General features: G+C 39.3%; 1 protein-coding gene across 1 annotated transcript in view; it reads right to left on the bottom strand.

Annotated features, from left to right (window-relative positions):
* The window catches only part of YY1AP1 (YY1 associated protein 1), a 30,673-nt gene that overhangs the window by 13,320 nt on the left and 1,138 nt on the right, over positions 1-16,215 (bottom strand). The window contains 2 exon segments of the mRNA XM_068965852.1: positions 2,070-2,173; positions 2,740-2,780. Of these exon segments, the coding sequence (XP_068821953.1) occupies positions 2,070-2,173; positions 2,740-2,780 (145 nt within the window).

Below are 16,215 nucleotides of genomic sequence, written 5' to 3'. Positions count from 1 at the left end.
CACTCTCTGTGACCCCTGGCCTGTAGCCCACCAGGCTCCTCTGTCCCTGGGGATTCTCCAGGCAAGAATACTGGACTGGGTTGTCATGCCCTCCTTCAGGGGAAGGTGAGGGGTATATACACACACACATATATACATACATGTGCGTATATACACATATATATGTATATACACACACACACACATAATGAAATATTACTCAACCATTAAAAAGATTGAAATAAAGCCATTTGCTGTAACATGAATGGACCTAGCGTATCATACGGAGTGAAGTAAGTTAGACAGAGAAGGAGAAATATCATGTGACCTGCCTTATTTTTGGAATCTAAAAACAAGTGATACAAATGAACTTACTTACAAAACAGAAAGAGACTCACAGACTTTAAAAAGAGACTCATGGTTGTTGCGGGGTAAGGAATAGTGAAGGAATTTGGGAAGGTCATGTATACACTGCCATATTTAAGATAGATAACCAACAAAAACCTATTGTACAGCACATGGAACTCTGTTCAATGTTATGTGCCAGCTTGGATGGGAGGGGACTTTGGGGGAGAATAATAAATGTATATGCATGGCTGAGTCGCTTCACTGTATACCTGAAATTATCTCAACATTGTTAATTGGCTGTACCCCAATACAAAATGTTTTTGGTGTTAAAAAAAATCAATAAAAATAAAACTGGAAAAAGAAAAAAAAAGAACTCTAAGAAACCTTGAAAATGTTCTCAAAAAAAGAAAAACGGCAAATATGTGAGGTGACAGAAGTATTCATTAACTTCATGGGTGAAATCCTTTTGTAATACATAATGTATATCAAATCATCACGCTGTGCACTTTCAACATTTTAGAACCTTATCTATCAATTAAAACTCAACAAAGTTGGGGGGAAAAAAGGAACTCTTGAGATTTCTGTTGTGGTTATATTATGGTATTTATTATAATGGAATATGACTGAATAGTCATTGGAAGGACTGATGCTGAAGCTGAAATTCCAATACTCTGGCCACCTGATGCGAGAAACTGACTCGTTGGAAAAGACCCTGATGCTGGGAAAGACTGAAGGCAGGAGGAGAAGAGGACAACAGAGGATGAGATGGTTGGATGGCATCACCTTCTTGATGGACGTGAGTCTGAGCAAGCTCCGGGAGCTGGTGAAGGACAGGGAAACCTGGCATGTTGCAGTCCATGGGGTTGCAAAGAGTCAGACACGACTGAGCGACTGAACTGACTGAACTGATGACTGCTACTCCCGACTTTTTAGGCATTGGTTAGTATACCTAGCCTTTTTCACTAAATTGTATGTTACCTGAAGGTCTAGCTTTCAGGTGAATCCAAAGCTCTCTAGTTAGGTAATGCTGTTAAGGTAAAGCGCAGGACTAATTAAAAGCTATGAGTCCTTGGGTTTTGCTTTGTTCCACCCAAGGCACAAACCATACCCTGACATCTAGCCGGTACCTAATGATAGTATGCTGCTACTCAGAATGGATAACAACAAAGTACGGATGAACTCTGCAAACTCCACACAAATATGGGGGGGGAAATTAAAGCTTCTACTTTCTGGATGGGACAACAGAAGTGCTAATTCATGTGAAAAGGGCAGTACACACTTTTGAGATGCCAGGGCATTACCGTAGGTGCTTCATGGTTTGCTCAATTAATGCCCTGGAGACCAATGAAGGTTCATTAACTTTTACTAGACTATCATTCTGTTAATGAAAAGCAGAAGAACAAAAAGGACATACTGGATATTACACTTTGGAGTAGTTTGTATGGCTGGCCACACAGAGGCCTACACACCTCTCCAGCACCACTCCCCTGGAGAAGCTGCTATGGATGCCAGCTACTGCTTTTTCTCCCTTCCCAAACAGATACAGCTTGGTCTAGAGCGGCACTGCCCCATAAGAAGGAGAATTATTCGCTTCACACCCAACACCCCCATGGGGCTCAGCATCCTTATAACAGTAACAACAGGCAGTCAGGGATGAGAAACTGTTAACCAAAACTTCTCAAAACCCTCTCAGACATACACTTTTCCTCTACTCTGGGTCTCAAGGTCTTTGATTAGCCTACCATAAGGCTCGAGAAGTGTTAAAGTTAGGCCGAGGCTCAGCCACATGTTCGTCCTGTTCTGGGCTGTCATCTTCCATGCTGGAGAATCCCATCTCATCTTGAAACTGAGGGCAAAGGGAAAGAAGGATTTTCTTGGGGAATTGGCACGTAAAAGTCACCCCAACAGTGACAGGGGAAAATGAAGACTGGTTGACAGGACTTTAATAATGCTGTCACACAGAAAGAGCATGCACTGGATCCTTTCTCACTTCTGGGCTCAACCAGTCCAGCACATGGCATAATTTTCATGCCAGAAAAAAACTTTCTCACTTGGCCAACTTGTAATGGTAAAGACAGAGCATGGATAACTCAAAATGATCAGATTATCTTTTAAGAGAGAAATTTATGAAAAAAGAAACTATAATTAGTTTGCAATCTTTAAGGATGTACCATGTGACAGTTGAAAAGATTATGTAAAAGCTCATAAGGAAAACTTTACTAAGATATGGATATTCAAAGTCTATTAGTTACCAAAATTCTCCTGTCACTATATTCTCTCCTGGGTGGACTGCAAGGAGAAGGCTTGGTCAGACCACTGTTCTGGAGAGAGAGGCCCTGAGACCAAAGGATAGAGCTTGCTGGAAAATCCACCTTTAGTGTCCAAAGTTCTCATTCAAAGATCACTACTCACAGTTTCAAACGACTCTTCCATCAGTTCATTCATGTCCTTTTCTGCAAAAAAGCCAAATAGTATGTTGTTGGCACATACTTATCTCATTTTGCAATAGAGGGAATTCCAGGAAAACAAAGAAAGTTATTTTTAGCAAGGCTTTTGACAAAATCCTCAAATGTATTAATATCCATCATTCACTCATTCAAAAACATTTATTGAACAACAACTATATGCTTTAATCCCTGTTCTAGATGCTCAGATATATGACAGAAACTCTCATGAATGAAGCTCAAATTCTAGTGGGAAAACAAACAAAAACATAAGCTAGGCATTTTTTTTTTTGTTTATTTATTATCTGTGGTCACCCCGGTCTTTGTTGCTGTGTGCAGACTTCCTCTAGTTGTGGAGAACAGAGGGAACTCTCTACTTTGTGGTGGCATGGGCGTCTCATTGCAGGGGCTTCCCCTGTTGCAGAGCATCAGGCTTGAGAGAACTGGCTCAGCAGCTCAGGCACATGAGCTTAGTTGCCCCAATGCATGTGGAATCTTCCTGCACCAGGGACTGAGCCCATGTCCCCTGTATTGTAAGTGGATTCCTGACCACTGGACCACCAGGGAAGTCCTCGATGATTTTATGAGATAAATTCACAGTCTGCTGGCCTATCCTACTGAATGGAGTCAAGAGAGAAGTCTCCAGTAATGTGTCAAAGAACTCTATCTTTGGACCAGCAATGCCATTAACAACTGAAAACAGCCAGAAAACACACTTTTCAAATCTGTAAATGATACAAAGCTGGCAGGGATCACCAAACCAACCAATGACAGATTCAAAATTCTAGGTTTTCTCAAATTAATTGGATGAAACGGAATAGGGATAAACAAGTCATGCATTTAGGATTTTCAAAAATCAGTTTCTTAAGTGCACAAAAAGGTAACATGGCTTAAAACCAATTAATCTGAAAAAGGTCTCAATTTTTTTGGTTGGCCTTCAGATCAATTCTAGAGGACTGTGATCATTTCTATAAAAGCCCTACTTAAGAGGGCATTAAAAAGCTAAAATCCAAACGTTTATGAGGATGTGAATCAACTGGAACTCTAAAAAGAATATAAAAGATCTTTGGAAAAAGGGCTGGCAATTTCTCAGAATATACAGCTACTATATGACCAACGATTCCTCCCCTAGAGAGCTGACCAAAGGAAATAAAATATTTGTTCACAACTCTAACAAGAGAAAACGTACACAATGGAATATTACTCAGCCATAAAAGAAATACATTTGAGTCAGTTCTAATGAGGTGGATGAACCTAGAGCCTATTATACAGAGTGAAGTAAGTCAGAAAGAGAAAGATAAATATCATATACTAATGCATATATAGAGAATCTAGAAAGATGGTACTGATGAATTGATTTGCAAGGGAGCAATGGAAAAACAGACATAGAGAACAGACTTATAGACATGGGGAGAGGGAAGGAGAGAGTGAGACGTATGGAGAGAGTAAAATGGAAACTTACATTACCATAATAAAAGTGATAACCAAAGGGAATTTGCTGTATGTCTCAGGGAACTTAAACAGGGGCTCTGTATCAACCTAGAGGGGTCGGATGGGGAGGCAGATGGGAGGGAGGTTCAAGAGGGAGGGGACAAATATACACCTATGGCTGATTCATGTTGAGGTCAGACAGAAAACAACAAGGTTCTCTAAAGCAATTATCCTTCAAACAAGAGAGTTCAGAGCTATCTTTGTTCAAGACAGCCAGAAATTAGAAAGAATCACGGGTCTATCAACAACTAGAGATTGAAAAATAAACAAATTGGTATATTTCTACACTGGAATTCAACTCAGCAATAAAAAGGAAGAAATTAAATAATACAAGCAATACACATGAATCTCAGAAACATGCTAAGTGAAAGAAGCCTTACACAACACAACACATACTACATGATTCCATTTACAGGAAGTTTTAAAACAGGCAAACACCTAATCTGTGATTTAAAAAAAAAACAAAAACAGAACAATGGTTACACCTGGGAGAATGGTCAGGGTACTGATCTCGAGGGGCCAGTAGGTACTTTGGGGGTGATAAATATCTATCTTGTTAGGGCTTTCACTCATCAAACCTCACTGAATAGTACACTTAAGATTTCTATGCAATAATGTGTATATGAGTGACGTGAAGTCACTCAGTTGTGTCCGACTCTTTGCGACCCCATGGACTGTAGCCAACCAGGCTCCTCTGTCCATGTGATTTTCCAGGCAACAATACTGGAGTGGATTGTCATTTCCTTCTCCAGGGGATCTTCCTGACCCAGGGATCGAACCCAGGTCTCCCGCATTGTAGACAGACGCTTTACCGTCTGAGCCACCAGGGAAGTCAATAATTTATATAATAATGTATATAAACATACTTAAAAAGAAAAACTGTAAACAAATATTCAGTTCTAATTCATGATGCATGTGGGCTAAGTCGCTTCAGTCGTGTCTGATTCTTTGCAAACCGATGGATTGCGGCCCGACAGGTTTCTCTTTCCATGGGATTCTCCAGGCAAGAATAATGGAATGGACTGCCATTCCCTTCTCCAGGGGATCTTCCCGACCGAAGGATTGAACCTGTGGTACCCTATCTCTCTTGCATGGGCAGGTGGGTTCTTTACCACAAGCACCACCTGGGAAGCCCCTAATTCATGATATGCATAATGAAATTGCTGCTGCTGCTGTGTCACTTCAGTTGTGGCCGACTCTGCGTGACCCCACAGATGGCAGCCCACCAGGCTCCACTGTCCCTGGGATTCTCCAGGCAAGAACACTGGAGTGGGTTGCCATTTCCTTCTCCAGTGCAGGAAAGTGAAAAGTGAAAATGAAGTCGCTCAGCTGTGCCCAACCCTCAGTAATCCCATGGACTGCAGCCTACCAGGCTCCTCCGTCCATAGGATTTTCCAGGCAGGAGTACTGGAGTGGGGTGCCATTGCCTTCTCCCTGATGAAATGTTTAGATATCTACAACTCACTATGAAATGCTTAAAAAAAAAAAAAAAAGATTTGGAGACGGATAGAGAAATAAGTGAAGCGCTGCATAATTAATATATGAAAAGTTAACTATAGAAAGTAGGTGGTGAGAATATGGGTGTCCACTGTACAATTCTTTCAACTTTTCCATATGTTTGAAGTTTCATAATAAAATGTAATAAGGGAGAAATTTTCCTAAAAACAAAGGCTAGAATCCAGAAGAAGGTTAACTTGAGGGGTGAAGTGTGGAAAGGCTGAAATGTAGAGAACTGAAGAAACTTGGTATGTTTAGCACAGTAAAGAAAAAAATGTAGGAAAAGAAACATACTGTGCACATTTGGGGGTAAATTATATTCTTAGCAATAATGGACAAAAGAGAAACATAAAAGATAGATTCAGGTTCCATAAGGAAAACATTAACTGAGGAGGTGTTTGAGAGTAGGACAAGCTATCTGCAGAATTGATGAACTCCCTGTCACCCCAGTTCCCCAAACAGATTGAAAGGCTACATCAGAGAGGCCATGAAAATGCTTACGTGGGAAGAAAACATATGTAACCACAGGAAGCTTTCCAAAGTCTGTGATTGCATACTGTAGTAAAAAGTGATCTCTTGCAGTTCTTGAGTATTCTCCATCAAGTTTAGCACAATACCACAGACCCTGAATAATAACCATGGGACCCATACGAAGTGCCACTAGTGATGCTGGAAGTGCTCCCAAGAAGCACGGTCAGGACATTACAAGAGAACACTGAATTGCCTGATAGGTACCAGAGACTGCAGTCTGCAGCTGTGATTTCCTACCATTTCAAGATAAACGAAGCCAGTTTAAAGACCTTTGGAAGAAAGAAAAGGAAATTCATGAAGCCATAGCTGAAGCTACACAAGCAGGTGCAAAAACCTAGAGCTTTTTGCAAAATACTTTTTTATCTCATGTTGAGAATGCAACTTTTATGTGGGTGGAGGATTGCTATAAGAAAGACATACCTATCTGACACGATTTGAGAAACAGCAAAGTCATTATACAATTTAAAGCAAAAGGAAGGTGAAGGACATAAGGCTAGAGAATTTAGTGCCAACAAAGGATGGTTTGATAATTTTAGAAAGAGGTTTGGCTTAAAAACTGTCAAGATAACAGGAGAAGCAGCCTCTGCTGATGCAGAGGCAGCAGGCGAGTTCCCAGATGGCATTAAGAAAATCATTGAGGAGAAGGAGTATCTGCCTGATTGGTTTTTAGTGCAGACAAAAATGCCCTAATCTGGAGGAGGGGGGAAAAAAGCCACAAAAGACATTAATTAGTAAGAAAGAGAAGCAAGCACCAGGATTTAAGGCAGGAAGGGAGAGACTAAGTCTACTGTTCTGTGAAAATGCAGTCAGGTTTATGAGCAGGACTGCCCTTCTCTATTAAGCTGCTCACCCCAGAGCCTTGAAGGGAAAAGATAAAACAGGAGCTACCAGTCTTTGGATATTTAAAAAAAAAAAAAAAAGAGGCCCTTTCTCTGGATTGGTTCCATCAATGCTTTGTCCCTGAAGTCAGGAAATACCTTGTTTTTTAAGCTTCTTTTCATATAGGACAGTGCCCCTGGCAACCCAGAACCCCATGAATTCAACACTGAAGGCATCTAAGTGGTCTGTGAAGTCACTCAGTCGTGTCCAACTCTTTGCGACCCCATGGACTATATAGTCCATGGAATTCTCTAGGCCAGAATACTGGAATGGGTAGCCTTTCCCTTCTCCAGGGGATCTTCCCAACCCAGGGATCAAACCCAGGTCCCACGCATTGCGGGCAGATTCTTTACCAGCTGAGCCACAGGTCTACTTGCCTCCAAAGCTGTCTCCAATTCAGCCTTTAGATCAGGAGTCCTAAGGACCTTAAAGGCGCATTACACAGGATATTCTCACCAATATACAAGTGCCCCTATGGAGAGAACATCATGTAAGCCTGGAGGAAGGATTACACTATTGAAGATGCCAAGATCCCCGTTAGGGAAAAAGCCAAGAAAGCCATCAAACCTGCAACAATAACTCCCCACTGGAGAAAACCGTGTTCAGAAGTCATGCATGAATTCACAGGATTTACAACAGAGCCAATCAAGGAAATCAGGAAAGAGATTGTGAATATGGCCTCAAAAAGATGGAGGTGAAGAGATTCAAGTTTTGGATCTTAGAGAAATTCAAGAGCTAACAGACCCTACACCAGAGGAATTAACATAAGATGACTTGATGGAGATGAGTGCTTCCAGACCAGTGCCAATGAGCACTGATATAAGACAATCTGGCAGAAGAATTCTGATTATTTAAGACTGCCTTTGATTTCTTTTACATGGCACCTTCATGATATAGACTCTGAAACCAAAGCACATGGTGGGAGACGGATTGGTACCATACAGAAACATTTTTAAAGAAATGAAAAAGCAAAAAAGTCAGACAAAAATTACAATGTATTTCCACAATGTCACACTCTCTGCTTCCTCATCTGCCTCCATCACCTCTTCTGTCTCACCACCCCTGCAACAGCAAGACCAACCTCCCTTCTTTCTCCTCTTCCTCCTCAGCTGACACAATGTGAAGACAAGGAGGATAAAGGCCTTTTTCATGATCCACTTCTACTTAATGAACAGTAAATAGTCACCATGCCAACAGTTAATAAACCTATCTGTTGTGTATATATGCATGTCTTTATGTGAAAATCTAATAACTGTATGGCAAGAACTGTGTGAGATGTTTCTGTGTCATCATCATTATCATTGCCCAAGTATTAGAACATCATGTGCAAGACTTATACTGAAATGAATAGCCTACGCTTACAGAAAGTGATATTTAATATAAAATTAACAATGTGTTAGCTTTATTACTGATTTATAACTTTGCTTTCAAAGAGTTACATTACCGTACAGTATGCCTCTCTCTTGTAATCAGAGAAACCTTGTATCAGCCTCTCATTTTTTAAAAATGTAACGATGTTAACAATCCTGTACATGAATATTGACTAAATGTTACTTTTGTTCAGTCTTTAAGTCATGTCTGACTGTTTGCAACCCCACAGACTGCAGCACGCCAGGTTTCCCTGTCCTCTGTTATCTCCCAGAGTTTGCTAAAATTCATGTCCACTGAGTGGTGATGCTATCTAACCATGCCATCCTCTGCTGTCCCTTTCTTCTTTTGCCTTCAGTTTTTCCCAGCATCAGGGTCTTTTCCAAAGAGTTGGCTCTTTGCATCAAGAGGCCAAAGTATTGAAGCTTCAGCTTCAGCAACAGATGTTCCAATGAATATTCAGGGTCGATTTCCTTTAAGATTACCTGGGTTGATCTCCTTGCCATCCAAGAGACTCTCAAAGTCTTTAGCACCACAGTTCGAAAGCATCAATTCTTCAATGCCCACTCTTCTTTATGGTCCAACTCTCACAAACATACATGACTACTGAAAACACCATAGCTTTAACTATACGAACCTTTATTGACAAAGCAATGTCTCTGCTTTTTAATATGCTATCCAGGTTTGTCATAGCTTTCCTTTCAAGGAGCAAACATCTTTTAATTTCATAGCTATAGTCACCATCCGCAGTGATTTTGGAGCCCAAGAAAATAAAATCTATCACTGCTTCCACTTTTCCCCCTTCTGTTTGCCATGAAGTGATGGGACCTGATGCCATGATCTTAGTTTTTTTAAGGACTATAATATTGTAAGCCATAAAATTTCTGTAACAATTCATTCATCTACAGGCCAGGGTACCATGAAGCAATCCTATCAATTACACTAGGCTACTATCAAGCCATCATAGCATTGTTTCTTCATTATCAATGCATGAATCCTTATACCAGTAAATAAATATGAATTTCTTTATCACATCATCTTTTCATTTCTCATGTCCAGTTGACACATATGCCTACACTGTTCTGTATCATATAAGACAATACTAACACAATGACAAATGATTTATCCTATAAACAGACAACACAAACCTAAAGTATCAATAAATACAGTATTGTAAATGTATTTTGTCTTCCTTATGATTTTCTTAATAACATTTTCTTTTCTCTAATTTACTTTATAGCAAGAATCCTCCAGCCTTTTCTTTCTATACTTTTTGTTTGATTCTTGGTACTTGCCTTTCAATGCTTCCTCTAACCTTAACTGTCATAACATACCAAAATAAACGGAAGACCTTCATAAAGAAAAAGGCACTCTAATCTCAAAAATGACATGAAAGATGAACTAAAGCAACAAAACAAAACATAAGTGCTACAGGACTGTGCTCACATAATGCTCTTTGGACAAAGACCTGCATGGTTCAGGTACATAATGAACACTTTGGCACACTGACAAAGCTTTCTTCATAACCTTGTCACCAGCTGACGTTTACCCTCACCACGTGGTGTTCACTCTCCCAGGACAGGGGATACAAATCAACAGTTCCTGAAACATCTTATCCATTATTGGCAAATGAGCAACGGAATAATTTTTTAAAACATGACTCAAGCCAAGTTATCTGTTTCCCATGCCTCCAATCTTGCTCTCTTTACCCACCAAATCAATAAATTAAACTGGCATTAAATCAAAGTGATGTTTCTAGAATCCAAGTCAGTTCCTACTGATTTCCTGCTTAAAACTCAATGAGCTCTCCTTTTTGACAGATCAAAAATCAAATCTAAGGTTCTCCAAGACCTGAACACTGCTTTTCTATCATCACTCACTCAGACAACTGAATCAAACGACTTACTATTTTTGAAACAAATGTATTGTTGTTTCATAATTTCATGGTCTGCAGACATTCTTCTATTTGAAATATCCTTCTCTGGCCCCATTCGCCAAAAATTTCTTATTGCTCCTTCTAAACTAAGATGAAACATCTCATTTTGTGAATCATCCCCTAAGCCATAGTATACATAGGACACTATATACCCTTTTCTAGGCCGCCAGGGTACCTTATACACGAGCTATTATTATAGCACTTATCACTTTGTACTGTAGCTGTTCCTGTCTGTATCCCCCTACTAAGCTGACATCCTACAGGCAGAGGCCATGTCTTACTCATTTCAGTACAATCGCTGCCAAATACTGGACTCAATTCGTGACTGTGGGATGTATAAATGAGTAACTGAAAGGATTCCTGAATATATATGTAAATTTAAAGAATTATAGAAATAAATGGTAGAGGAAACTTAAATGTCTTAATCTAAGTGGGCTACAAGCTTCACCCTCAAAAATCTGCAAAGTAAACAAAAAGCAGATGTGGAAAAGTCAAGAGCATGACTCATAAAAAACACAGACTCACTGGTGATTCTTACTGCCTGGTCAGTGAGAAATCCTTTGCATCTGGTTCATCAAGTTCTTCTAGGAAATTATACTCTGGATTGTCATCATTTGCTTCCTCTAGGAAAAGAAAATGTTTCAGACACTTTTTCCCAACTGTGAACTCATACCTCTAAAGAATATTTAAGATGTTCAGCACCATAAGAATCTATTCCAATGCAACACACTTATTCTGAAGATTCTATTTTTTATTTATTTTTTGACCATTCCACGAAGCTTGCAATATCTTAGTTCCCTGACCAGGAATTGAACGCAGGCCCACAGCAGTGAAAGCAAAGATTTCTAACCAGTGGAACCCCAGGGAACTCCCTATTCTGCAGTTTTTACACAACTAGTCTTTCTTTTTTTCCCTCAGTGCCAGTGTACAAATCATTTCCCATAGCTGATTCATCTCACCTATTCTCCTTGCTAACCTAAGTTCCTTCGAACAAGTCCCTCCCAACATGAAGCCTACACAACCCACTGGACCAATCTCATCCATTGAGGGCAGAAACTAAAAGGAAGAAGGAACACAACACTAGACCCTGGGAAAAGGAGACCTCACATACAGTAACTTACCGAAAAATGAAAAGATAAGAGAAATATTGTGCAAATGAAGGAACAAAGTAAAAAATCACAAGACCAAATAAATGAAGAGGAAATAGCCAAACTACCTGAAAAAGAATTCAGAGAGATGATAGTAAAGATGATCCAAAATCTCGAAAACAGAATGGAAAAAATGACAGAATCAATGAACACATTTAACAAGGATCTAGAAGAAATAAAAAATAAACAGGGATAGACAATACAATTACTGAAATTAAAAATACTCTAGAAAAAAATCAATACTCAAATAATTAAGGTAGAAAACAGATAAGTGAGCTAGACAATAGAATGGCGGAAATAACTGCTGAAAAGCAGAATAAAAGAAAAAGAATGAAAAAAATTGAGGATAGTCTCAGAGACCGCTGGAACAATACTAAACAGATTTGAATTATAGGGGTCTCAAAAGAGGAGAAAAAGAGTCTGAGAAATTTTTTGAAGAGATTATAGTTGAAAACTTCCCTAACATGCCAAAAGAAATAATCAAATCCAAGAAGCACAGAGAATCTCCTTCACGGTAAACCCAAGGAGAAAGGCGCCAAGACACATACTAATCAAACTAACAAAAAATAAAACAAAGAAAAAATATTAAAAGCAGCAAGTGAAAAGCAATAACTAAACTGGAGAAGGAGTTCATCAAGGCTGTATATTGTCACCCGGCTTATTTAACTCATAGGCAGAGTATATCATGCGAAATGCTTGGCTGGATAGCTCACAAACTGAAATCAAGACTGCCAGGAGAAAGATCAACAACCTCAAACACGCAGATAATGCCACTCTAAAGGCAGAAAGCAGAGGAACTAAACAGCCTCTTGGTAAGGGTGAAAGAAGAGAGTGAAAAAGCCTGGCTTAAAACTCAACATTCAAAAAACAAAGATCGTGGCATCCAGTCCCATCACTTCATGGCAAATAGATGGGGAAAATGTGGAAATAGTGACAGATTTTATTTTCATGGGCTCCAAAATCAATGCAGATGGTGACTGCAGCCATGAAATTAAAAGACGCTCCTTGGAAGAAGAGCGATGACAAACCTAGAAAGCATATTAAAAAACAGAGACATTACTTTGCCAACAAAGGTCTGTAAAGTTAAAGCTGTGCGTTTTCCAGTAGTCATGTATGGATGTGAGAGTTGGACCATGAAGAAAGCTGAGATCAAAGAATTGATGCTTTCAAATGGTGGTGCTGGAGAAGACTCTTGAGAGACTCTTGGATAGCAAGGAGATCAAACTAGTCAATCCTGAGGGAAATCAATCCTGAATATTCACTGAAAGAACTGATGCTGAAGCTGAAGCTACATTGCTTTGGCCACATTGGAAAAGACTCTGATGCTGGGAAAGATTAACGGCAGGAGGAAAAGGGGGTGACAGAGGATGAAATGGTTGGATGGCATCACCGACTCAATGGACATGAGTTTGAGTAACTCCAGGAGATAGTGAAGGTCAGGGAAGCCTGACATGCTGCAGTCTGTGGGGTCACAAAGAGTCGAACATGACTTAGCAACTGAACAACAACATACAAGGGAAACCCCATAAGATTAACAGCTGATCTTTCAGGAGAAACTCTGCAGGCCAGAGGGAATGGCAGGCTATATTTGAAGTACTGAATGTGAAAAACCTACAACCAAGATTACCCGACCTGGCAAGGATCTCATTCAATATTGATGGAGAAATCAAAACCTTTGCAGACAGGTAAAAGTTAAAAGAGAATTTAGCAGCACCAAACCAGCTTTACAACAAATGTTACAGGGACTACTATAGACAGGAAACACAAGAGAAGGAAAAGACCTACAAAAACAAATCCAAAACAATTAAGAAAATGTCAATAGGAACATATATATATAATTACTTTAAATGTAAATGGATAAAATGTTCCAACCAAAAGACACAGACTCCTGAATGGATACAGGAACAAGACCCATATACATGCTGTCTACAAGAGGCACTCTTCAGACCTAGAGACACATATAGACTGAGAGGATGGAAAAAGACATTCCATAGCAATTCTTATATAAGACAAACTAGACCTTAAAATAAAGAATATTACAAGAGATAAGGAAGAAGTAATTTGCTTACTGCCCACCTAACAACTTCAAATTGGTAACATGAAAATAATTAGCTGAAAATTGTAAAAACCAACTAATTGTAAGCTGAAATCTACCTAAGTTAATCATTTTTAAAAGGCAAAGAAAGGAGAAAAAACAACTCAAGGTATGTAAATCAATTTTAAAAGAACAATTAAAATTCTGCAAGAATAAATACCAATCCAGAGAAAGGTTTAATCACGAACACCTGCAGCCTGAAAACATAATTTAACAGTGTATATCGATTGTAACACAATGCTGATACTTCAAAATAAACCAAAATGTTACTTAACAAAAGCAAAACAACAAAAAGAATAGGCACTAAATTATAACAGCAATTACTCTGGGGCTTCCTTGGTAGCTCAGCTGGTAAAGAATTTGCCTGCTAATGCAGGAGACACCGGTTCAATTCCTGGGTCGGGAAGATCCTCTGGAGAAGGGATAGGCTACCCACACCAGTATTCTTGGGCTTCCCTGATGGTTCAGCTGGGAAAGAATCTGCCTGCAATGCGGAAGACCTAGGTTTGATCCCAGGGTTGGGAAGATCGCTTGGAGAAGGGAACAGCTACCCACTCTAGTATTTCTAGCCTGGAGAATTCCATGGACTATCCATGGGGTTGCACAGTCAGAGACGACTGAGCAACTTTCACTTTCACTCTGAGTAGTAAGATTATGAGTGATTTTTATTTTTTTCTTTCAACTTTTCAATATTTTCCAAAATGCACATATATGAATTTTCAATCTTCCTTCTTTCTTCCTTTCTGCTTTTTATGTGACATTTCTATTTGGTCAAAAAAAGTTACTTGGCGGGGGCAGGTGGTGGTAAAAGGGAGTCAAAATGTACTTCTTTTACTGGTATTATTTGCTTAGTCACTAAGCCGTGTCCAACTCTTTTGCAACCCCATGGATTGTAGCCTACCAGACTCCTCTGTCCATGGAATTTCCCAGGCGAAATACTGGAGTGGGTTGCCATTTCCTTCTCCAGGAGATCTCTCTGACCCAGGGTCCAAATCCGCATCTCCTGCACTGACAGGCAGATTCTTTTCACCACAGAGCCACTGAGATGGTGGCATTACTGGCACATACAGCTAACAGAAGTATTACAAGGTGGGAGAATCAACTTTCAATTATCCAGATTAATGAGGGGCAGTAGTACTACTGATAATACTATAACAAAAATGTTTCTTTTATCTACATTTGATATTTTTTATTTTATTTATCTATTCTTGGACATTAACTGACAGTTAAACCCCCCTGAGCCCCTACTTAATTTCACATTCCGTCTCTAGCACTTTAATTCTGCATTTTCTTCCATTCCTTCTGGTCTTCATGTCACAAACATACCACAGCCAAGGAGAAAATTTAAGTCACGTGGTTGCAAGACTAGCTATTTCCCTTTCCACTCCACTGTACAAATTATCACTGGGACTTTCATCCTTCCCTTTTTAATTTCATCATTTGATTTCCTTTTCCCAAAATCTCTCCTAAATCTACTCTCAAAGATCAACCTTTAAATGTAATATTTTTCTCAGGTATCAATATATCTCCTTGGTCGCTAAGTTTTAAATAAAGTACCTGCACTTAAAACTCTCCTGCCTCCTTGACTTTCACTATTATTGATACTTCTCAAGTTTTCCCTTCTCTATCATTTTCTACCATGTTCCTTTCCATGAGAAGAACCACAATCAAAACTTTTTTCATTCTACATCTTAACAAACTTCAATCTCAGTTTTCTATTTTTCCTTGATGGCCTCAATGTAACCTCACACTCCCCATATCTAAAGTCGAACTCATTTTAACCCCTCAAATACCTCCCCAACAAAGGCATGCTTCACCATCCCCCAACTCAGATAAATTAAATGTTATCAGTCTCTGAGTAATATTAATTCTTTCTTTCTAATATCTCTAAGACATACCCTTTCTTCTCAATACTTTACAAGGTCTCAAAGGCATAACAGCATGACTCTGTATAGTAATCTGAATTTATCCTTTCTATTTGAAACCCTGTTACACACCCATACAAACACAGCACTTTTACATGTTTGTAGAAAATGCTATTCTATTTCCACTCCTTTACCCTAAACCATTGAATTCTATCAATACACCAAGATCCAGTTTCAAAAATCTTAATTACTTGTACCTCACTTCCATTCAATCACATATTGTCCTAAACTGCACCAAATGAATTAGGTGCTTGTGTCTTCTCTTCCCAACTAGATTATAAGTGTTCTGAGGTTAGAAGTATGCCTTCTGCTTTTTATTTATTAGTGAGCTATAACCTTCAGGAAAAGTTCAAACATTCAAGCATAAAAAACAAAGCCCATCACAATCTAAACACAATCTAACACTCTGACATCATCTTTCACTACCTCTCCTGCCTCTGCTCAGACTGTTCTTCGGCTAAGATACTCCATGCCACCATTCCATCAAATCACAATTCATCCTTCAGGTCCTAAGGGTTATGGCATCTCTGGAGAGCCTTGCCAAATGCCATAGGCAGTAGTCTCTCCCTTATAG

Source organism: Capricornis sumatraensis, chromosome 2 (genome assembly GCF_032405125.1).
Source record: "Capricornis sumatraensis isolate serow.1 chromosome 2, serow.2, whole genome shotgun sequence".
Taxonomy (NCBI): domain Eukaryota; kingdom Metazoa; phylum Chordata; class Mammalia; order Artiodactyla; family Bovidae; genus Capricornis; species Capricornis sumatraensis.
The sequence above is the reverse complement of the archived record's forward strand: the minus strand, read 5'-3'. Positions and strand labels throughout refer to the sequence as shown.